Source organism: Trachypithecus francoisi, unplaced genomic scaffold (assembly GCF_009764315.1).
Source record: "Trachypithecus francoisi isolate TF-2019V2 unplaced genomic scaffold, Tfra_2.0 Contig01461, whole genome shotgun sequence".
Taxonomy (NCBI): domain Eukaryota; kingdom Metazoa; phylum Chordata; class Mammalia; order Primates; family Cercopithecidae; genus Trachypithecus; species Trachypithecus francoisi.
Window position 1 is genome coordinate 3,811,678 of NW_022681433.1, and position 25,717 is coordinate 3,837,394.

The window sequence follows — 25,717 nt, forward strand, 5'->3', positions numbered from 1 at the left end:
CCTTTCTTCACCTATCTAAAGCTTACCTGTCCTTCAAAGTTCAACGCTCTTACGTCTCTCTGTGGAAAGCTTCCTCTCTGTAGAAGAGTACATATAGTTTGCTAAATATACTCCTCCGTTGGTCCTAGCATATACCCTAGGCACATGTCTTTCATAAATCATAGGATTCTATCATAACCAGACTTATTTGGTATTTTCCACTAAAGGAGAAGCAACCTTAGTGAGGCCAACAGACCTTGAGTGTTCATCCTTGTACTCTCAACATCTAGCACCTATTTGTTCATGTTTAACGTTTCAGTATCATGTATAAATTATTTTAGACGAGTTCTGTCTAAATAAGAACCATAAAAACAAATACAACCAGAAATGATGGTTAGTAAACTGGTGATGCAAACAGAAATACACAAGGCAAGAAAAATTAAGGTAGACATTCCAGCTCCACAAATTCATGTTGCTTTTCCAAATGAATCTGAGTCATGCATGTGGGTCAGGAAGTAGACTCCTATTAAGGCTTAGGAAAGTGAAGATTGAACTTAGGAAAGTAAAGATTGACCAGGTATTCGGAACTAAATTGCTACTGACTATTTTATACCATATTACAAAACCTGGGCCTAATATAGCTAGCCTATTAGATAGAGTAGTACAATTAGAAAGCCAGCATGGTGATTGTGACACATCCTTGAAAAGCTCATGTCCTCAATAATGAAACAAAAATAAAGAAGGATTTGATCGTTGTAAATATATTCCTTAAGGTCCTACCAAAATACCCTGCTCAATTTAAGATATTAGATCTTAAATCTAATATCTAATTCAGGTTTTTGTTGTTTATTTGTTTTTTGTGGGATGTTTTTTCTTGTTTGTTTTCATAAACAATTATATAACTCAGAGGAGCATACATTTCATAAGGGCAAAACTGTAACATCAGGGGTAGAAATACAAGCTGTTTGGAAAAAATATTTTGTAAGAGTTCTAGTTTTCCAATCTATATGTCATCTTAGCCCCTGGCTAAATATAGTAAATTTGCTTTAATTATACAACTTCTGTGACAGAAAAAATGGTAGTAAAATTGGAGCCCGAAACGCTTTCTCTAATTATAACTCGATGTTATACTGTTTCTGGAACGAAGACTATAAACTTAGGTACAGTTAGCCATCTCAAAATGAAAGTTGTTGGTGACAGGAAGAACTCAAAGGAACATAGAATGTAATGGGAAAAGTTATAAATCAATAACAAAATCATTAAAATATCTTTAATGTGAAAGATTCACATTCACATAATTTAATAATTACATTTTTCAAACATACCTTGTCCATTAATTTACTTGCATGAAGACTCAAGCTATTGAAGAATATTTTTTTGCTTAGCAAATGCATTTCTTCAATGGTAGTCAACAATGTAGTTGCACTATTTCCAACAATGCCACTAAAAGCAAAGGACATTTCAGGTTGCAAAACAGAAACTGAAACAAAACAGTTCTTTAACTGAGTAGAATGCTTTAAAAAGGCCTAGATTTAAATAAAAGTCTTTATGTAAAATATAACCTGTGAATTACAAACACTCTAGTTTCATATTTTAAAAATCAGGATTTTTGTTTTTCTTTTGAATTAGGTGACGAAAAAATAAAAACAAACTACTATGTTTTCAATATTTCACAATCTCTTTTAGCAAAACTGTGGGTGAGAACAAATATTTGTAATATATAAAACCCTATCTCTATTTTTCCTCTATTAAATATATGTCTCGATTATCTAAGACAGTTAAATTTTAAGAAGAGCATTGAATCAACAGTTCTATTGATAAAATATTTAAATTGTATAAATACTGAGTTATTCTTTTAATTAAAACTGTCATACTATATCAATAACACTCCTATAAATTAGAGTTTTTCAATTTTTATACAGCTGCCTACAGAGCAATATATTTAGACTAACTGAAAAGTCTGGTAAGTCTGAAAAGTATGATAATATTTTGAAATAACTAATTACATTAGTACATTCCACAATCCTCAATTTGCTATTGTATAAGGATATTTCTTAGACCCATTCAAGGAGGTTTCCCATTTTTGCCAAGATCTAAGACAAGTATGTATATAAAATAATTCCCAATTTTTTTCTCCTAATTCACACACTAAAAATGATTTTAACAACTTTCTAGGGGAAAAGCTTCTCGAGGATATGAAAATATGCTGTAATCCAGTAGGGAATTATAATTTCTAAGGGTATAACAACATCTTCCATGCCTAAAACATTTTAGATTGCTAAAGATGAATATAATGGCATTAAATACTACCAAACAGTAAGCTAAAACACAGCAAATTTACTGATAAATCATACCACATATGATATATTATAAAAGCAAATATTGATCTTTGCAAATGTAATATTTCAATACAATTCTGAAACCAAAATAAATTAGATAAATTCTTACATAGTTCATGAAAAAAAGCAAATTATTAGTAAAATACACATATAGAGCAAACAGCAAAATACTAGCAAATTGCTAAACCAATAGCCACAATACTTGTATTTTAAAGAAACAACAAGTATTTCAGTTAAAAATATTGTAAACCAAATACTAAAATAAACTGGATGGAACTCCCACACATGCCTGCACATGCAATAAAAACAAGTATTTCTCTGAACAAAAGTGTACATCAAGCTACAGGGGAAGCAAATTAAATGAAAACAAATAGAAACAATTTAATGAAAAATTTCGAAAGAGCTCAACATACATTTACATTTTTTTAAATTTGTAGTTATCAGCTGTACTTTGCAGTTATTCAGATCTAGAATTTCCTAACATTTATTGGGCACTCACTATGTTCCGGTAACTTGTCCAGATAATTGTAGACGTTTCTTCTGACATTTCATTCCATATTTCTATCTAACATGCTTATACTACTACTTGATTTTTCAGTTTTAGGTATTATCTACAAATTCCCTGATGTAGAAGATAAGAGTTAAACTCTCTTACACAGTTCTCCTCCTCCACCACAACACACCCAAACTGTACCTTCCCCAGGCTTCCTAATATAGCCACGGGCACAGAGTTCTGGTAAATAACTATTCAATGTTTATATCATTACACTCATGTAAATACTATTCAGAGCTGACCAAAGAATCAGGGATAACCAAAACAAGCCAATGAACAGGCTAGTGAAGAAGACAAATCCCAGTGTGACAGCCAAGCAGCTTGCAGTAGGCCTAAAGGGCAACACATCTAGACTGGAGGGGAATGAGAGCTCCAAGAAGGGTATCAGACAGGGGCAGGAGAGAGGCCGATTACCTGGTGGACTATATGGTGAGACAATGCAGTGCTGAGTTCTCTTAAATAGCTTGGATCCGAAATAGTGATAAGGGCATAGGAAAGTAAAGTACAAAATCAAAGTGTTTATTAATTCCAGGGAGAAAAGTTTTAGAGGAAAAGATATATAATCCAAGCATGCTCGAGTCCCTGTTTTTTGGACTCTATATCTTCCTTTTGTTGGGAGTTTTAATGTATAAGAGGTGAATTTTTTGAGATCTTGCATGCGTCTTGTTTTTTTCCCAACTTCACTGCTATTCCTTGCCAGTTTTGTGGTTTCTCCTCTTCTTGACCTCAAAATATTGGAGCTTCCCAGGACTCAGTCCTTAGCCCCATTCTTTATCTATACTCATTTCTTAAGTGACCTTACCTACTCCCATGGCATCAAATGTCATCTATTTTCTGAAAACTAGACATTTATAGCTTCAGCCCTGATTTCTCTCTGTATTATTTGCTCACTCAAAATCTCCCACTCTATGTTCACAGATACATCAAATCTGACAAGGCCAAAACTGAACGGAATTCTTCATTACCCACCCCATCAACCAGTTCCTCTCCAGCATTCCCCATCTCAGCAAACAAAACCATTCACCCAGCTGTTCAAACCAAATGCCAAGAATTCATCCTTGACTCCCCACACCTCACTTTATCTAGTATGTATACATGTCCTATTGGCTGTGACATAAATTATCTCCGAAATCAACTACTGTCACCCTAGTCTAAACTCATCATCATCTCTTCTCAGGACCACAAACTGCTTTCTAAATATCTTCCTTATTTTCCCTTTTGTCTCACTACACTACATGATTCACAGAGTATTCAGAGTAACCTTGTAACACAAACCTGCTCAGGTCACTCAAAACCCTCACATTTTTCCCAATCTTATTCACTCAGTATGAAATCTAAATATCCACTATGGTCTTCAAAATCCTACACGAGCTGGCCTCTCTCTACCTTTCTTATTTCATCCCCCCGCCCCACTCCTTCCAATTCACTACACTCCAATTCCTGGTCTTCTTTCTAGTCCTCCAAAATGCAAGCTTTTCCTAGCTTCAGTACTAGAGTGTATTTTTGTCCTGGACATTCTTCCCCAAGATCTTTTCATGCCCAACTCCTCCACATTATTCACATCTGTATTCAAATATCACCTCTACTGAATGGCCTCAAAAATAGTCACACACACATATATCTAGTCATATATGGTCACTCCCTACACTTTCTATTTCCTTTCTCCTGCTTTATCCTCAGTACCCGTATAACTACCAAAAATTATTATTTTATACTTGCTTGTCTCCCCTACTAGAATGTAAGTTTAAGCTCTGTTTTGTTAATTACTGTTTCCTTATTACCTAGAAGAATGGCAAGTATACAGTCAACTTTTTAATTGAATGAGGAAATGTGTGAACAAGTAGAAAAAGTACACGCAAAAAGTCAATCAAAGAAAGATTTTAATTGTCATCTTCAATATCATCTTCAAAGACAGAAAAATTACAATTATCAGAGCCTAAAAAACCTATTATCATCTTCAGAATCTGAATCATTTTTTCTAACATTTTCTGCATTAGAAACTAAGATATCAATATCTTTAAATAATAAATTTCATTTAGTCCCATCATGGACATTATTAAATAAACAATTTTAAAAATTATTTTACCAGCATCTTTTTATAACACAGCATTTGCTATGTCTAGCTTTCAGCTGCCCTTGTGTTTTCTAAGTATTTATTATTCTCTTATTATAGGATGCTATAATATTACAACTGAAACTAATTCATTGCTTTTGAATTATGGGAACGATGACAATAAGTTTATATCTAAAATATTAAGGGACTAATCCAAATCCTATCTCTGAGCAGTTTTGTAGACTACAGCTTGTTAGTTTTGTTTGAAAATCTACTAGTAAGATGTAAAATCCCCTTCTTAGCTGTCAAGTTCTGGGTGGCTACTGTCTGTCACTAAGGGGTAGGTGATAACCTTACCAGTTTTCTGGTACTCTGTAAACTAGTGCTCCTTGAACCTTTCCTGGTAATGTTAGTTATATTCTTCTTAGATTTTTAATAGTTGGCCTACTATTCCTGATACTGGCATACTGTATAACAAGTAATTTTTAAATAATTATTTAATAGAAAAACATAAAAACTATCAAAAATATGGCTTGGAAAGACATTGTTTTAACATAACTACACATGTAACAGTCTTACAGTGACAGTTATAATAAAACTCAAGGGGGCCGGGCGCGGTGGCTCAAGCCTGTAATCCCAGCACTTTGGGAGGCCGAGACGGGCGGATCACGAGGTCAGGAGATCGAGACCATCCTGGCTAACACGGTGAAACCCCGTCTCTACTAAAAAAAAATACAAAAAAACTAGCCGGGCGAGGTGGCGGGCGCCTGTAGTCCCAGCTACTCGGGAGGCTGAGGCAGGAGAATGGCGTAAACCCGGGAGGCGGAGCTTGCAGTGAGCTGAGATCTGGCCACTGCACTCCAGTCCGGGCAACAGAGCGAGACTCCCCTCAAAAAAAAAAAAAAAAAAACTCAAGGGTATACCACCAACAGACATATGTAAAGCAAAAATGAATGCATATTTTGGAGTCAAAGATGACATTTTATATAAGACGAGTGGTTCCTAATCAGATAAAGTTGCCAGTATGTAGAGAAGATAAAGCTATGGTTCTATTTTATCACTTATAGTAAACTAAATGCTAAAGAATTTAGGTTATTTACATCCAGAATAGAACATTTAATTCACTATGCTCTATTGTGAATATATGGTGTGGCTGCGTTAGTTGCCTTGCATGTCTTTTACTAATGCAGGAAGACTCAATAAAGACTTACATTATAGACTTATTTTGTTATATAAGTTGTGTGTGTGTGTGTGTGTGTGTGTGTGCGTGTGTGTGTGTGTGTGTGTGTAGTTAAGCTTGGAGAAAAAAGGAGAAAGGAAATAATAGACCTTAAGGCACAGCACGTATAATATACATATAATGATTTACATGGTGTGGAGGTTCTACTAGTTATGCTTAGTCTATACTTAGTGTATAATTACCATACACAATATAAAAAAAAACTTATACTGTGCTGTAACTGAAAGAAACATCACATTGGATTTGGCAAGCACATTTTGCCATTCCACTTACCTGATTGTATGGTGATAAAATTTGAGGAGATTAGAAATTTTATATAATAAAACTGCCCCAGGTTCAGCAACTATTACTTGCTCAATTCGAACCTATTAAAATACATGAGAGGAAAGTAAACATTTCTTAAAAGTATAACTTTTTTTCATTAATAACATATGGTATGAATAGAATAACAAAGACACAATTTTATTATTGCAGAGATTACAAAATGCCTCCTAAATAATTTCTGAGTAGTAAGTCATAGAAGATAGTAAAGTAACAAACATTTTAACATAGATATACTCTACAAAAAAACTGACCCATTATTTGCAGAATTTGGTTCAAGCCAGTTGTTACCAGAAATATCAATACATTGAGATCATTTGAGATTTATCACCAGTATATAATGGAATGTGGTTCAATACTAAATTGTAAAGGCAACTGCTACATCCGTAAAACAGATTATCATGAAAACATACTGCTTTATTGCCAAATATTCAAGAAAAAAAATTCCAGTCTACAAATTATTATATCAAGTTTGTCTATTAATCAAAGAATAGAAAAGTAGACAAATCTTGAATTAGCACCAACATATTTGCCAAATTATAAGACTACCAGAGCAAAATCAGATCTAGTTCAAGATTAACTTGATCTGCCTCAAGATTTAGCAAATACAAATTTTTTCTAATTAAATTTCATCCTTCACTGATCTTTCTTTTCTCTTATTAATGAATATAATCTAAACTACACTGATAAATGCTTACCTAAATATTGTATCTACCCTTAAGCTATTGCTTACATTATATCTTCTTGCTTTCCTAACTAGTTTCTAAATACAAATACAGTATAGACATTATGTCTTCTTCTGCCTATTTTACATCTCTGTAACATCTGGTAGAACAGTATATACACAACAGATGTTTAATAAATGCTTTTAAAAGTTGAACTTTCTCTGTATTTAGATTTTGGCACGTCATAAAACAACTACGATTTGCTAAAATGAGATTTCATATCTGCATACAAAAGCCTCTTAGATTACAGAAATCAATTTACATTTACATTAATATGTTTGTGAAATTGGTTCATCTGTTGGTATAGGTGATACACTATCTAACTACCACAATACCATGGATCATGAATGGCATTTGAACTTAAAAAATATATTTTTCCATATTATAATTTATTTTTAAACCAAGACCTTAATAGTGACTTAAATTATATGTTATATCAATAAAAGTGATATTTTCTTAATTTTAATATAATTATTACAGAAAAATATAAAAAATGTTAACTGTAGGCAAACAGCTCTTTACTAGCAGATTTTAAACACCATCTCAGCTATCTGGCCACCTGCCTTCCAGAATTTTGAGGCATCAAGAAAATATTCTTAGTTCTAACTCCCTTAAGAAAGAGAGAAAAGAGGGGAGAGAGAGAAAGAAAGAAAGGAAAATAAAAGAGGGAAGGGAGGAAGGAAGAAAAAAAACCAATTTCTATCTCTCTCGAATACAAAGGTTTTGAAGGCAAGTGGCAATAAACAATACAACAGCTACAATACAAAATAGAACAGAGAAAGACTGGAAAATCAGGAGACTGACAAATAATACACCAAGAATGCTTTGTTTGCCACACAGAAAGAAACACTCTGTCTTTTGAGGGCTATATAAGAGGCTAACCATTTTCAGCAAAACCCAATAGTCACAGGAGAAACAACAAAAGACAAGAGAAACAAAAAGTAAAAAGTAAAAAAGGTCAAAGAGACCAAAGAAGTGGTGGTAGCAGCAACTGGGCTGGAAATTATCACTGTGATGACAGTGGAGGGAAAAATCATTAGCGGAGATGGAAAGCAGCAATGGGAATAATGGCTCAGATATAAAGTGTGTTGGAACAAATCCTGGCACATCATAAGCACTCAATAATTCCTAACTGCATTGTGAGAAGCAGCATCAACCATAAAGGCAGATATTAAAAGCAGCAAAATGGGCTTCAGGCACCCTGACAGCAGAGAAGGCAGGGAAGAGCTAAAAGAACAGTGGCTCTCCTCTCCAAGGCCAGAGAGACAGCTAGAGCAAAAGTGAGAGCAAGAGAAAGAGAGTGGGTTTGTGTTCATGAAGGGGACACGGAAAGAAGGGAGGACTAAAAAAGATGATGATGAATTTCCTTTACCTTAGTATCACAGACAGCTGCTCAGGGTAGACATCTGTTCCTATGTATACCTCAATCTGAGGGCCCAGTGACTATGTTGTGTATAATACTCAGCTTTATTTTCCACGCCATTGATCTTTTACATATGCCTGCTTTCACAGAACCCGCCATAATCTAAGGTCTGTAGCATATACTACCCTAAAGTTTTTATTAAAAGAGAAAATTCAAATGATAGCTGGTAATCTCTCAGCAATCTAAAACATTCACATAAAAGAAGCATTTTATACCCATGGGCTTGAAAAAAAAATTTAATATATTGGTTCTGATCTTTCTAGCTACAATTTTGGAGTAAAGACATGTACAAAATAATAGGGTTGATGCTGATGAGCCATGAATAGTATCCTCTATACAACATATGTAATCTTAAACTTAGAGCACCGATTCTTTAAACTGGCAATAGGTTTACAGATCTTATCTTAATGCATACATTTACAAATATTTAATCTACCACCTATGATGTTTCACTTTACTAAGACAAAGAAAAGATTAAACAAGGTAGAATAAATCAAATATATAGTTTCTCAAGGATTATCTCCCATTACCACTATAACCTTTTCTTTATGCTTCTAAAAATCAAAATCTCTTACTCTAAAAAAAATCATTTCTACAAAGAATAATAATGGACAGAAAAGTAGCCATAACATCCAATATCATATGTCATTAGAAAAAGTTTAGCTGCTTATCAATTAGGAAGAAGAAATTTTGTATGAGTGAGATTATAAAAGCAGATTGATCACTAGAAAAATTCAGAATTATAATTACAAAAGGAAACATTAAAAGTCAAAATTTTTTTCCTCATCTAACAACTATATCACTGAAAATATAACCACCAAATAAAGTCATACAGAAAAAAAAATTCTTAAAACAGTGTAACACTGTCTATCAGTATAAAAGGAAGGGAGGTATGAAGTTGCTGGATTATATATCACTATCAAGCTAATTTGATATGTAACTATTGTGAACACCTGCTAAATATTCTCTGGAGTATGCAATACATATTATCATCATATGGAAAGATTTCAAGTTTCTGTCATTTCAGAAAAGGAATTTTTCTTCATTTTACCACAAAAAGATACTTGTTTGCTTACTAGTGTCTTCTTTCCCTTTGGCATCTTATATTTAAATTTGCCAGCAGATCACAGTAAGGTCCTACAATTGTCATAAAGATCTTTCTGAGTATGTACATTTAAGGAAGATGAAGTGAGAATTTCTAAGTACATTTTAAAACAAAGGCAGACTTCAGTATATAATGACTTTATATAAGTGGTTGGTATTAGTTGAAACATTTTTGATATAATAATTCTTACTCAAACCAGGACAGGAAAATGAAAAGTCCACTATAACCCTTAGAGTCTAAAATTATAATATTTACACAATTACTTTTTAAAAAGAAAAGGAAAAGCATACACCTACTATGTAGCCACAAAAATTATAAATTAAAATTTTTTTTTAAAAAGAAAGAATAGCTGTAAAAAGAAACATAATTACACAAGCAAGGAAGGGGGGGAGGTAAGGCAGATAAAGTAAAATTTACTTTATCTTTTACCTAGTCACTTTATCAAAGTGACTAGGAGTTTAACTATATGAAGTTATAAAAAGGTATAAAAGCATAGCAAAATAAATCTCATTTTATTCCTCCTCTTCTTCTATCTTTCCAGTAACTACCAGTATAGAAAATAACATTTATATAAGTTATATATGTCTACATCAAACTATGACAAGTAAATATTTCATTTGGGAGAAATAAGTAAATAATTTCAAGATACTTCGCCATTTATTTCTGAATATACAGTTTCTGTATATTTATTTCTGAATATACAGTTAGGTCCTATGAGATCAAGTTAGAGTAATAGTTAAATTTGTCAATATAGTCAGTTGTCACAAAGTGTGTCATCTGAGATTTCCTTGCCTGGAACATATACAAAAAAAAAAAACCTTAGAAATAAAACAAAATTAATTTTAAAGTTCATTTCTTGAAAAAAATAAACTTCTGGATTTCAATTTCCATGTACGAAATTGAAGTCAACCAAAGAAATTGGTTTACAAGGAAAAGTAAACCAACAATTGCCAAGTATTCTCTAAATATTAATAAAGGAAAATAAAGGTATTTACCGTCTGCTAAATACTTAGTAAGTGTCATAAACTATGTAATTCATCTACACAGTCATCCTCACAACAACCCTGGATGATAGATGTTTTAACATACAGGTTCCATGGGAGCATAATTCAGGTGCAGAAGAGTTAAGCAGATAGAATAAGTAAACACAATTAAGTGGCAATATGGGAATTCTAACTCAAATTTGATTCCAAATTCTGTTCCTTGTACTATAAATAGTATTGCTAATACCAATACATATTATTTTATCCTTGGATTAATCATTATTTACTGCTATAAGCAAAAACTCTTCTATGTTTGAAGCAATCAAGTAAACAAAATATTCTTAGTAAATCTCTCTGTTAAGAGTTCATAGATTTGCTATTTAAATTTAATAGACTTTTTTCTCAATTGAGTAAGAAAAATTACTACAGGAAATATAATCTGTAAAAAATAGGTCAATATACGTAAACTACAAATATTTCCAATTTTCTTTGTCAGAGAGAAAACTGGCAATTATTATTTTAAAATGTTTCTTATTCATCTACATTAGTGTGCTAATTTGAAAAAATTATAGATTGTATTTGAGCTGGTATCAGTTTCTTAAGTTCCTACAAATAAGGTAATAATTTAACCAGGTACCATATAGCATATGTAAAAACAAAATATTTTACCTTTAGAGGCCTGCACACACCTTCAGTGATATGCCCAAGAACTTCTTGAATATTTTCTTCAACACCTAAAATTAATTACTACATAATTAATATTTGTTTCCATATTATACCTTGCTTCATATAAGTTCAAAAAACAAATGATATATAATACATATAATTAATGGCACTAATAACTTTTAAAATAACCATAACAGGGCCAGGCGTGGTGGCTCACGCGTGTAATCCCAGCACTTTGGGAGGCCGAGTTGGCTGGATCACAAGATCAGGAGATCAAGATCATCTTGGCTAACATGGTGAAACCCCGCCTCTACTACAAATACAAAAAATTAGCCAGGCGTGGTGGCGGACGCCTGTAGTCCCAGCTACTCGGGAGGCTGAGGCAGGAGAATGGTGTGAACCTGGGAGGCAGAGCTTACAGTGAGCCAAGCTTGCGCCACTGTACTCTAGCCTGGGCGACAGAATGAGACTCCATCTCAAAAAAAAAAAAAAAAATTAACCATAACAATATTTTAGTAAGTTTGATATCTGTTGGGACATTACTAATTGTGTTAACATATTACTAATTGTGATAATACCTAATATGTGTCTAGAAAGCCTTAATTCATTTGATTTTGAGTTAATAAAATGAATATTTCTTTGTGAAAAAGATTAAATTTATAAGACGGAGAAAAAAAAAGTCTGAAATGTATTCATTGAATGAAGCGATGCCAAGATGTATTAGCATTTATTTTACAAACATCTTGTTCCAGGCAGTACTGCTTAGCACATACACTGAGGGTATAAAGTTGAAAAATACACCTTGAAATCTTACAGAAAAACTGGTATTTTCCAAACACCAACTATTTATCAAGCTCTGTGCTGGGTATTTGACATTTACTGCTTGTAACCACCTTCATTTTTACAGAGCCCAGAAGACTGAAGTCATTCCTGTAGAATAACCTACTTCATCTAACTACAATCTATTTTCTTTCTTAACACTGCCTTATATATACTTTTCTAAAACATCTTTAAGGAAACACATTTATTTAAACGGGGTAATGAGAATAATAACAGAAAGAGAACCTAACAATGCACACTTTGTGCCAATCTAACATATGCTGAGTCTAATCTTGATACTGAAGAGTTAGAATCTATGAGGTTAGTATTACCACTATAACACTGACTCATCTTGCAGATAATGTGAACCACAGAGACGTGTGGCTGAGCTATGTAAAACAGTCAAGTGATATCAAGCCACAGTGTCTCTCTTAACTTCCTATCAAAAATAGAACATTTTAAAATCACACATACACTAAACCCTCAAACTCTAAAACAGGCCTCTTTAGGTAATCACAACTAAGAAGATTTGGAATTCTGTAAACAAGACATCAGCAACTCTCAACTACAGTTATTTTTCTTCCTTGACATCAAGACAAAAATTTTAAGTACATTGTATATATGGTGATGTAGTTTGGATGTTTTTCCCCTCTAAATTCATGATGAAATGTAATCCCCAATGTCGGAGGTGGGGCCTGGTGGGAGAGGTTTGGGTTATGGGAGTGGATCTCTTATGAATGGCTTGGTGCTATCCTCACAACAGTCAGTGTTGCTTAAAAGTGTGTGGCACCTCCCATCTCTCTGTCTTGCTCCCTCAGTCACCATGTGACATGCTGGTTCTTCCCCTTTCACCTTCCACCATGACTCTATGCTTCCTGAGGCCTTCACCAGAAGCAGATGTTGGCATCATGCTTCCTCTACTGCCTGCAGAACCGTGAGTCAAATTAAACCTCTTTATAGATTACCAAGCTTTAGGTATTCCTTTATAGCAATGCAGAAACATACTAACAGATATGATAATTGTTTTAAAATTTTAAAACAGTGTCATGAGAATGAAAAAAGAGGTTGGGTAGCAGAAATGAAAAGATTAGTAGCTTAAAGACCTTAAACAAGTCACTCAGCCTGTTTACACACAGATAAAACTAAGATAACACCACCTTGCACCTTTAAAGAGTCATGCAGAGGATTTGAGAAAATGTATGCTAGATATTCCAGAAATTTCTTAAAAGTGCCACAGAGGCATCTAGGTTTGATATGGAAGGTCATTAGGGTTCACTCTAAAACTGAACAGTTGAGTGACAGGACAAAGGTGATGGAAGAGAAAGTCTATTAGCAGAATGAGGGAGAATCTAGAGAAGAGAAAAACTAATCAGGACACTTATTGTACCATCAAGGTGTTTATCTAAGTGAAGAAGATGGCAACAAGGGTAGAAACAGAGATGCTTGTGTTATTTTCCATATTTAGGCATTAGCAATGTAATCGGTGGACCCACCTTGCGTAGTTACATGCTTTAAGAGAGCTTCAAGGTGTTCCTTTTCAGAAGCAGTAGCTTGATGGAGCCAAGCCAACATATCTCCCACATACCTAATGAAAACTAAATGTTAATAAAGATTTCCTTTGGAAAAACATCTACTCCTCTCCTGCTGTCTGATTACTATACCTCAAAGGATCATGAGAGTGCATTTCAATTGGTCTAGGTGTACCTCCGGGGCCCCCTCTTGTGAGCGCATCAATAAATCCACGAACAACTGTACTTCTTCTGGCTGTTCCAAATTCATCTAAGGTATATCTAGAAGAAACAAGTTGTATAAAAAATGGTTGGGGTTCTTTGTCTCTAGTGGCTATATCAGACTATTCATGCAATTTCTGAGACAAGCAAGTACTTAAAGCTCTTTTAGGCATTTGGTCAAGCAACACTGCTTTCAAACAAGAAAAAAATATTTAAGAGATAACTTCGGCATTGAAAATTGAATCAAAAAGTAAAAACTTTTACCCCTCCTAAGAAACAATGCTGGAATATGGGACTAAAGCAGAGGCAGCAGTAATAAGGGATAAAGCAATGGACATAGTAAAAGTAGGAAAATCAAGCCAAGGTGGGAAGACTTAACTTTTTAGGTTTCAGTATATTCAGTATATTAGGTTTCAGTATATTTCAGTATATATATTTATAGTCTAAAACGATGCTCTACTGTTTTACATAAAGTCATAACAGTTCTCAAAAGCTGATTATAATTAGAACTCTGCAATCCATGGCTGGGTGTGGTGGTTCACACCTGCAATCCCACCACTTTGGGAGGCCGAGGAAGGCGGGCACTTGAGTCCAGGAGTTAGCGACCAGGCTGGTCAAAATAATGAGACCCTTTCTCATTATTAAACAAACAAAAAAAAATAGCCAGGCATGGTGGTGCATGTCTATAGTCCCAGCTACTCGGGAGGCTGAGTTACAGGGATCACTTGAGCCTATGAGGTTCAGGCTACAGTTAGCAGTGACTGCTCCACTATACTCCAGCCTAAGCCACAGAGCAAGACCCTGTCTCAGAAAAAAATAAAAGAATTCTGCAGTTCAAAAATTGAGATTTTCTCTTCTACATTAAAAAGTCTTCTTTATACATACTATCACAATTATCACCAAATTTTGCTCTAAAAATTGCTATCCATTTTTAAAAGCTTATTTGGACTCCAAAATTAGACATAATAGATGTTCCTTAAATTTACTGACCAATCACATATACAAGCAAATACCTTTTTAAAAAACATGTATTAAGAAGTCACCTATTATAATTGAAAAGGCATGGAAAGGCTTTCTAAGGTGAAGGAACTGGTAGGGAAGGAAAGCTTTTAACTGGGGAATAGGACAATTTGGGATTCAATTTATAAAAAGGGCCTGGAGCTCTCTGTAGTACCCATTTCTTTGACTTGATTCAGCCTTGTTTCCCATTATCACCACCATTCCTGACATCCATCCCTCAGTTGAAAGTTCTTTCCATTTTAAAAGTATAAAGAAAAACAAAATATATTTTAGCAGTCTGATGTCAGCAGATTCTAGACTAAGTTGTAAACCTCTAAACAGTATTCTACCATACTAAATTTTAAGAATTATGTCAATAATTCTTTAATTCCTATATATAAACAACAATTACCAAAACTTCCCAAGATACCAAAATAATTAATATCTTAGGCTACGTAGCTTTCTTTCATATGCTGTTAATTGGATGAAAAATCCACATTTTGGTAAACATGTGAAAGATGGTTCACTTCCAAATAAAAGAGAAAGTCGGTAGAACTGGCAAATAGCTATAAATATTTAGGAATATGAACCTTTTTTGAGGACTGTTTACTATTAACTAGACTATGGTTCTTTGTGTGTTTGTTTTCTGTTAAAAAGAAATGGTTTTGAGATTCCCTGTGGTGACATACTAGTACAGAAAAGGGAAAGTGCAATATCCAGCTAAGTTTTGCTAAAGTGCATAATGGCCTTGCATTTACTTTCTATTTTTTAAACAAATTAGAACCAAAATGCTCATTGCTATTTTTTCCCTCATGCTCTTAAATTATAAATCCATTTAGTGTGAAGAATGCCATCTTTTAAATGATCACCTGATTCTCTGAAATAATGAACTTATGACTGCTTATCACAGCACAAAATTCACAAATGTTTAACTTTTTAAGTATATAAAGCTAATCCTCATTCCCAAGACCCTGCTAACCATAGTAAAAATAAACAGCATAATTTGTTTCTAGGACTGTCCACTGGGACCACAGTTGTAACAGAATCCAGTGAATCTACTGGTATCTTATACATGAGGTAAATTACCAAGCCTAGCAAACACTGGAATTTCATCTGTTTAATACTACACATATCAATAAACATTAATATTAATGTCAATCCTCCTATAGAACAAATATAATTTAAAGCAAAAACAGCATAAGCCCCATGAACCTTCAATATCTTTAGACATGAAACATCCTGGGAAGGCCCAGAGACAGAAGAAAAATTCTTTGACCAAAATCAGACATTCTTCCAACAATAATCAAAATTCAAAATGGAGCCTTTTCAGGGGGAATGTTCAAATTATGTAGCTATTCTCAAATACCCCTAGTTAAAATTAAAAGTCTCATTTCAAAAATCGTGTTTAGCTACCATTAAAGAAATTCTGGTCAAAAAACAAATTAAAAGGAGAAAATTTTTTATCAAAAAGCAAATTAAAAGATAATAGTATAGAAGTGCCTCTTTGAAATACAACAAATACATAAAGAAGGAAGAAAAATCAGCATTGTACATATTACTACATTTTAAAATAACTTATATTCTAAAGGCTTACCAAAGGAATTATCAAATTTTTTCACTTCCATTTATAATTGTACATGATTTATTATTAAAAGTCAGTAATGCATTAGCATTCCAGTTATATACTACATAAGAAACACTGAGTAATGGCAACTTTCCCCAGGGACTTCAATAATTGACATTTTTCTTGTCTATAATACTTACGTTATTTGAGACACAATAATGGATAGTGAAGCTTTTATACATTACTTATTAAGTTCATATAGTGCCATCTGGTGGTTAGCATGACACATTATTAAGTTTTCCCTAAATGTAAGGAAACTACCACTTTGAAAATAATTACTCAAGGAAAGGCCACTTTTCTCTTTTTTTAGCATTTATCTTGTTCTAATCATCCGGTCTTAAAAACTTACTCCCCCACTCAAGTTCTAAATGTCTCTTAAAATCTTCCGAATTGCCATTACTGCCCCCCTGCTTCTTAGCATATGCCCTTCACAGATAAACCTTCTTTGCCTCTCCATTATAGTTCCATTCTTTATCTTTCAAGCTTTTTCCCTGATTGCCACATAGCCCTCAAATACACCCCTCTTTAGTTGACAGCTTTCTAGTCACCTCCTCTCAAAATAAAAACAATATCTAAAATTTAGTGATGTACCAAGCATCACACTAAGTGCCTTAAGTGAACAATCTAACTTAATCTTCACATCAACCCTGTAAAATAGGCACTATTGTTATCTTCATTTTACAGCGAAGGAAACTGAAGCTTATAAAGGTATAAGGACTTCTTAAAGAAATTTGACTCAAGAGCCCACCTTTTAAGCATTTAATATTGCTGCTTTCCAAGTTTTGATAAAGAACTATAATTTAGTAAAAATTTATTTGCATGGCAGAAGTCAGCTGTTGTTTTCAGGTGCCCAAAACACACAAAGGCTTTTTTTTTTTTTTTAAAGATTAACCTTGTGAATAAATATTAATCTGCAGACAATGCAACAGTTGTTAAAATCAAACACTAAATGTTTTAAGTGCTAAAAGACTCATAATCAATGCCAATATGTTAAAGTGAAAAAGTTGGGAAAGAAATTTCAAAGAGCTGCTAAGCTGCTGATCAGTGGTAAACATTAACGTATCATATGTATATGCACAACGCTCAGGGCTATTATGATCCAGCTATTGCCCCTAATTCAATAGCCAGGGCAAGCTTTTGCAATTCATTTCCCAAAGGTGCATGTTCTCTCAATGTATATCTTTGCATTACTGTTTCCTCAACCTGGAAACTGTTCTTCCTTTACTTCTAGGAAAATGCCTATTCAGCCTTCAGAACTCACTTTATACCTAATTCCATAGGAAACTTTCACTGATGTTCACTCTTTCCCCTACCTCAGAATACTTGAGCCACACAGCATCTGGAACATGACTTCTAGACTAGCAATTAGTACATTCAATTAAAATGCATTTGTTTATCTCCAGGTCCATAAAATAAAGCAGTTGGAGGGTAGTGCTTTACTGAAGCTGTGTTTCTAGAATGTAAAATGGTACTTAACACATAGTACTCAGTAAGTACACTGGGGTGTTATTATTTTACACAGTTGTTCAGCATTTGCGTTCCGTGACCTTATGATAGGATAAGTAGTCTTCCAATCAGAAAGTAATGGGAAGGTCCTCTAAAAATAGTATAAGCAGAAACTGAAAGGGATGATTCAGAGCAGGAAGTACTACCTTGGTAAGAGTCCCCTGGTTTCCTATTTTCAGAATTGTTAATATCATGAACCCCTACATCTAGCTAAAGCTTATGCTCATACTACTTTAGGCATTAAAGAATTTACTTTTTATTTTATAAAAATTAAGCGATCACGAGGTCAGGAGATCGAGACCATCCTGGCTAACACGGTGAAACCCCGTCTCTACTAAAAAATATAAAAAATTAGCTGGGCGAGGTGGCGGGCGCCTGTAGTCCCAGCTACTCGGGAGGCTGAGGCAGGAGAATGGCGGGAACCCAGGAGGCGGAGCTTGCAGTGAGCTGAGATCCGGCCACAGCACTCTAGCCTGGGCGACAGAGCGAGACTCCGTCTCAAAAAAAAAAAAAAAAAAAAAAATTAAGCGAATAAAATTAAAATATAAAATAATAAACATATCAACAAATATAAAATGCATTAAATTCTTATTCAAAGCATTACCACATGGCCCTTATTTGACATCAATTATGAGATCAAAGACCTGGGCCCTCTCTTCCTAACTCCTATTCATAGAACCTTGATATTAAATATTCTTTTTTTCATCTCTGCATAACCATATTTCTCAGTTCTGGTATGACTTCAGTCTCTGCAGGGAAGGATTCATATAGGAGTTTTAGTTACTTACAATTCTAAGGGAGTTAATGAGATGATGGGGGAAAAGTCACTGAACCTCTATATAAATAAGAGGTAGTCTAGATACAGAAACACTTTGGTTTCTCTTTCCATATTGTATTCTATAGTATGTAAAATTCAAATAAGCTGATATCCCATGAAACAAATTCAAGTTAAGGTGAATAATATTGTTGTCAATTATTATAAATATTACTCAAACTATTATATATGCGTTTGATAATACTGATATTTAAAGTAAATTATCAAAAGAAAAGTAGGCCTTCTTTTTTAATTAAGAAAAAGTCACCAACTTATATAAGACAGGTCTGTCCTGCAGGGCTTCCATTGCCTGTGTCAATACTGGAGATACGTCACATGATTCTTGTGTCAATGTTCTGCATTCATCTGAAATATAATTAACATTATAACTTTTGTTAAATTCAGCTTAGATGTTTATTATGTCTGTTGCATTCCAGGAGTCTAAATTCTATGGCAAACACCCCATAAAAAAAATCCTCAGAAAAACCTAGATACACCAATCAAAAACTAATTTATGCTGTCAACCAAACTAAAAAGTTAAGCTTAAGTAGTTATATAACTTTAAATGACCACATATGCTATCAGGTATACCCCAAAGCTGTATTTTATTATTATAAAAAACTAGAGTTCTGAAAAAACCAACCAATGAACAAGTATTCCCTAACAACTACCATATACATGACATTATTAGGGAGGCAGGGAGGAGCACTAAAAATATATTATCAGTTCCTTCCCTAAGAAGCAATCTTTAAGCAGTTTGCTAAAATTGTTAATGTGGTTAACCAATATATAGTGATACAATTATAATTTCAAAAGAGTTTGAATTTTAAACTCTTAAAAATCTCTACACCAACTTTTCTTTATTGTTCTAATTTTATCTATAACATGCTCACAAGTGCCTAGTACATTCAAATTTAGAACTTCTCAGAAATTCCCAACCTTTGGTACACAAGGACTTCACACTGGCAGTATACTTTCTAGCATGCACTGACTGAAAACAAAATATGCACAGAGATTTGAAGACATCTTAAAACGTCTTCATAGTCTCCACAAGACAGAGGCCCACAGTTGGGAGCCACTATGTAAGATGTTGTGGAAACACAAAGAAATTTGAGTCAATGTCCATGCCTTTGAGAAAGTAAAAAACTAGTGAGATAAGACATATATGAAAAAAATACAATGAGATGCAACGAGAGAAAGGCAGATAACACTCCAGATGGAAGCAAACAGTGTAAAGAAGGAGATAGGTAGAAAAACAAACAGGTTTTAGAGATAAAGACTTAACCAACCAGACCAGCGAATTCCATTTGCAGAGCATAGTACAGGAGTAGCTGGTTAACTAAATTTAATTCCAACCCCTTCCAACAGTTCATTGGTAACACCTATTAAAATATGTGCTCCTGTTCCGTGCTTGTTTGTTTTAAGTATCTTCTCTGGTTTTAATAGGCTATTTGCAAAATGTCTATTGAAACATTTTGAAACAAATCTAAAGCAAATAAAGCATTCCTGGTAGGCAAAATAATGGCCCTCCAAAGATGTCCACATCCTAATCCCTGGAATCTGTGACTATGTAACCTTACATGGCAAAAGGGACTTTATAAATGAAATTAAGGTAGTAGACCTTAAAATGGAGAGATTTTCTCAGATTACCCAAGTGGGTCCAAGGTAACCACACAGGCCTCACAATGTAAGTAGCTGGCAGAAAAGTTAGAGATATGAGATGGAAGATGAGGCAGGAGAGAATCAACACGAGAAAATGACTTGACCTGACATTGCTGGCTGACCTGGAAGATGGAGGAAGGGGCCGCAAGCCAAAGAATGCAGGCAGCCTCTAGGAACTGGGAAAAACCCTCAGTGACAGCCAGCAAGGAAACACAGACCTCAATCCTACAAACACAAGGAATTGAATTCTGCCAACTAGCTGAATGAGCAAGGAAACAGATTATCCCTTAGAGCCTACAAAAACAAATGTAGGTCTACCAACATTCAGATATTAGCATAGTGAGAACCACGTCTGATTTCTGACCTACAGAGGAGTAAGGCAATAAATATGTGTTGTTTTAAGCCATTAAGTTTGTAATAATTTGCTACAGCAACAGCAGAAAATCAATTTACCACTTACAACTTTACAGTTATGTAAACAACAAGAGACACCTAATCTGCTTTAAGATAATCTAGGGCAGAAACTGTCTTCATGTTTTTATTCTCATACTTAATCAAGCATACTGCTTGGCCGATAGCAGGTGCTCATGATACAAACACAAAAACTGTGTTCAAACGTGAAGTCTGTTTTTCTGTTTTAAAATATTTTTGATTACTAGATCAAAATGCATCAAAGACCAAGTAAAAATTTAAAAATCAAATACAATTTTTATTTAACAAATTTTTTTGACTACTAAAATCAAAATATATCAAAGACCAAGTAAAATTTTAAAAAACAACTACAAATGTTCATGAATCTAGACAACATAAAATAAATCACTTACTTTGAGCCCATCGGTAAAGTCTTTCATAAGCCGTTTCTTGAAGTAAGGCCATCTGTTCCATAATTTCTAAACTAAAAAAAATTAAAGATTTATTATAATTTAAATCTTAGTCAACAGCTACATCTAAGCACCTAATTATTTTGTTTGCATATTACACATTACAGCATATTAACTTTTCATCATTTTATGGAATGATTTTTCAATAATTTTCTACAATTAAGTAAATGTCACATTTTAACCATCACTTACTTATCAACTGCTGTTTTAGCCTAAACCTGTCAGGGTATAACTTCACTATTCTCTAAAGATAAATAAAGATTAAACTTCTATTTCACAAAATGCTATATAGCTTCACAAACAATCTAGAATATCTTTAAAATTTTGGAAACATAAGCAGCAATGCAATTAGTTCAACGAGCAGTTACTTACCCTGCCGTTTGTTGATTTGTACGCAAGAGAACTTTGACATCACTATGAATCTGTTTTACTCTTCCAAGTGCCTTGAAAAACTCCTTTAAAATTAAGAATGTGACTTTATGTCCATGCTTCAGGCAAAATTACATTATTTAAAACTGAAAGGTCACTGCCAAGGGCAAACAAACTCACCCATTTTAACGAAGACTTCCTATACTGATCTCAACTTTCGCTAAGTTTTCATAGATGATATAACTGGTATTTATTTACATCTTAAGACATATTAACAAATTAACCCAGTTCCTACTACGTGCCAAATAGTGTTGACAGTTGCCAGGAATACAAAATTTATAAAGACAAAAATCCCTGTCCTCAAGAAGTGTACATAGTCTAATGAGAAATGCAAAACTAAAAATTAGTAAATTAAAAAAAACATACTGTGTATTACCCATCTTATTACTTAAGCCTGGCTTTCTTATTGCTGAAGATGATGTTTTACATATCTGTTGTACACTCATTCTTGCTCCCTCGTCCAAGAGTAGAATGCAAAGTTAAATATATAGGAGGTGACAGATGCCAAACTGTTGACTGATATTTAAATGTACTGGAGGCTTAGGTTTCAGAGTGCCACAAATAGTGTTCCACCCATGAAAAATAATGGATGTGTTATTTTTCTTTGATGGATAAAGCTTAAAATAATAATAATAATAATCTTCTTTTTCTAATTTCTACCAAGGGAAGAAAAAAATGATATATCAAATATTTCAAAAGCACAAAGTTCCTCAAAACATGAGGACAGTACATACATAATATCTCTATTAATTATCTCACCTATTTACCTCTCTACACCCAAATGACCAGTTCCATTTTAGCCAAGCCAGTAAAAGTGATACCTACTCAGAGACACTCAGTGAGAACCCTTCCCCACCTCAAGAACCCTTCTTGCTCTCTGATCCCACAATGATGACGACAGGCTTAAGTTTACAGCTCTTCTCAGCTAGAAGACCAAAAGATTCCTTTTTGGAAAAATTATTAATGTCTTCAAGAAAAAAAAAAGAAATGAAACTTTTTCTTGTTATTTAACATTTTGAGAGGTTTTATAATACTGTCAGCCAGTTTGGAAAGAATGGAATAGCTTAAAAAATTAATTAGATGAAAAAATAAGCGATTTCTAACCCAAGGAAAGACACAAAGTTATAAAAGAAAGAACATTCAATCACTGTAATGTCATTGTAATGAAAATAAAAAATGTGTGGTAGGTACTACGGCTCAGACCTGTAGTCCCAGCACTTTGGAAGGCCAAGGTAGGCAGATCGCTTGAGCTAAGGAGTTTAAGACCAGGCTGGGCAACACAGTGAGCCCCGTCTCTACTAAAAATTAAAATTAAAAACATCAGCCAGGAGTGGTGGTGCATGCCTGTCATCCTAGCTACCTGGGAGGCTGAGGTGGGAGGATCACTTGAGCCTGGGAGGTTGAGGCTGCAGTGAGCTGTGCTCATGTTACTGCACTCCAGCCTGAGTGACAGAGCGAGACCCTGTCTCAAAGAAAAAGAAAATAGAAAATGTGGTCTAACTGTACTACGGTGTATGAAGGAGATAAAGAGAACATACGTGTGTACTATCCGTGTTGGGGGAGGAGACAGAGTGGGTAGAAGGCTAAATCCTCACATTTCACAACAGAGAATCAACAGAAAATAGTTAACATAGATAATCAAAGCATATTCTTTTTAACTATAGATCTAGAATATAGAATTTACAAAAGAAGCAACTAATAACATTGAAAATGGTTGACAAAAGACCTAGAGGTGAGGAAGAGTAAAATAGGTGAAATAGATTTTCTTTCTATAATCTTTATTGACTCTGACTTTTCAAAAAGTACATGCATTACTTTGAAAAATATATTAAAATACACATCTTAAATTTCTAAACATAAAAATATTCTCATATGAAACTTTTTAAAATGGGAAAATAAAGCTTCAAAAATGCAATTTCTCTCTAATATCTGTAACTACTAAACTTTAAATGATTACAATAGAAAGTCAGGATACCTCAGTAATGGGTCCTTCTCTTGTACCTCGGAGAAGACTCATTTCATCAGAAGTCAGTTGGAACTTGGATAAGAAGGCATCTGCGACTTGTGCTCTTATCTCTAATTTTTGGCTGTAATTTTCAAAACAAGCAATAAAACTCAAGCATCTTATTCAGTTGCATAGTTTTAAAACAAATTATATCTCAGACATAACTTTTTAAAACAAAGGTATGAAAAATTCTCAACATTTTCAAAAGCCTTGTTTCTGCCTCAAATATTATAATTTTATCAGACATGTAGGTGATAAAATTAGCTAATATTGTTCTATTTCAGATGCTTGCACACAATAAATGGAGTTAATCATTATGCAAAAGAAAAAATAAGTCCATGCATGGTCCCTGCATTACAAATTTGCAGCCACTTACAGGTACTTAAATAGTTCACCTTGCAGTTTGCTAGATTGCTTTTATAAGGGAGAAATATGTACCTGTTTTCAACCAATTTCTCTTCAGTCACTAAAACAATTCCTAGCCTTTTACGTTTTCACATGCAGTACATATCAAAAATCAAATTTATTAGTTTATGTTAGAGAAGATAAGAACTCCTTTATTAATTCTCCATAAATTGCTAGTCACTTATCCACTTTTGTCTTCCCCACTTTTTCTACAAAATATAGTAATAAAAACAACCTTTTAAATAATATTATCTGAATGCAACCTATCTAAACTAGCTGACAGAAAAAGGCACGCTCAAGGACCTATGGACTGAGTAGAATCAATACCCGCAGGCAAGTTAGGTACACAAATTACTTGAACAGAAACTCAACATTCCTGGTTTCTGTATCTCAGAACTGAAAATACGTACATAAAGTTATAAAAGTATTTCACTAGCAATAGCCAGAGAATAGTAATATTCCACAATTAAACAGATTTCAAATAAGAATGAACAAAGATAAACATAAACACTATTTGTATAGATGATACAATGCATCTGCCATCTCTGTTTTATTTGCACCTTTGAGATGGGAGGTTTTAAATTCAAAGTTGGTTGCTAATGCTCCTACTGAATAAAGAAACTTACAAGGAAAAATCCTCCAGGTGGCGGCAAAGATCTGTTTATTTCAAATGAGAAATCACCTAATTGAGTCTACACAGATTTAACTGTTATGTTCTTAATCATCTTATTACTGATGTCTGAAAGTTATCTTAATATTTATCTTATTTTTGCTTGGTTGCTTTGTTGCCTGTGCTTTTGAGGTCTTATTCAAAAAATCCTTGCCCAGTCCAATTTCATGGAACAATTCTCCTATTTTTTTTTTTTCTGGTAGTTATATAATTTGGGGTCGTATAAGTTACTCTTTAATCCATTTAGAGTTTATTTTTATATATGGTGAGAGATAAGGGTCTGGTTTCATTCTTCTGTGTGTAGCTACCTAGTTTTTCCAACACCACTTACTGAAGACACTGTCTTTTACCCAACATGTATGTGTTCTTGGTGCCTTTGTTGAAAATCGGTTGGCTGTAAAAGCATGAATTTATTTCTGGGTTCTCTAGTCTGTCCCATTGGTCTATGTGTTTTGACACCAGAACCATGCTGTTTTGTAGTATATTTTGAAGTCAGGTACTATATGATGCCTCCAGCTGTCTTCTTTTTGCTTTGACTATCCAGGTTCTTTTGCATTTCCATATGAATCTTAAGATTTTTTTCTATTTCTGTGAAGAATGTCACTAATATTTTAATAGTAATTGCATAGAATCTGTAGATTGCTTTGGGTACTATGGACATTTTAACAACATTAATTCTTCTAATCATGGACACAGGATTATCTGCCCATTTATTTGGGTCCTTTTCAATTTCTTTCATCACTGTCGTATAATTTTCATGGTAGAGATCTTTCACCCCCTAAGTTT

At 33.8% G+C, this 25,717-nt stretch overlaps 1 protein-coding gene across 1 annotated transcript in view; it reads right to left on the reverse strand.

Moving 5' to 3' along the window:
- Positions 1-25,717, reverse strand: part of COG6 (component of oligomeric golgi complex 6) — a 97,824-nt gene that overhangs the window by 49,732 nt on the left and 22,375 nt on the right. Inside the window, exons 5-13 of the mRNA XM_033234544.1 lie at positions 23,827-23,938; positions 21,795-21,877; positions 21,366-21,436; positions 19,152-19,245; positions 13,868-13,996; positions 13,700-13,791; positions 11,391-11,455; positions 6,438-6,529; positions 1,305-1,422 (exon numbers count right to left, since the gene is read on the reverse strand). Coding sequence (XP_033090435.1) covers positions 1,305-1,422; positions 6,438-6,529; positions 11,391-11,455; positions 13,700-13,791; positions 13,868-13,996; positions 19,152-19,245; positions 21,366-21,436; positions 21,795-21,877; positions 23,827-23,938 — 856 coding nt within the window. The remainder of the gene's footprint in view (positions 1-1,304; positions 1,423-6,437; positions 6,530-11,390; positions 11,456-13,699; positions 13,792-13,867; positions 13,997-19,151; positions 19,246-21,365; positions 21,437-21,794; positions 21,878-23,826; positions 23,939-25,717) is intronic.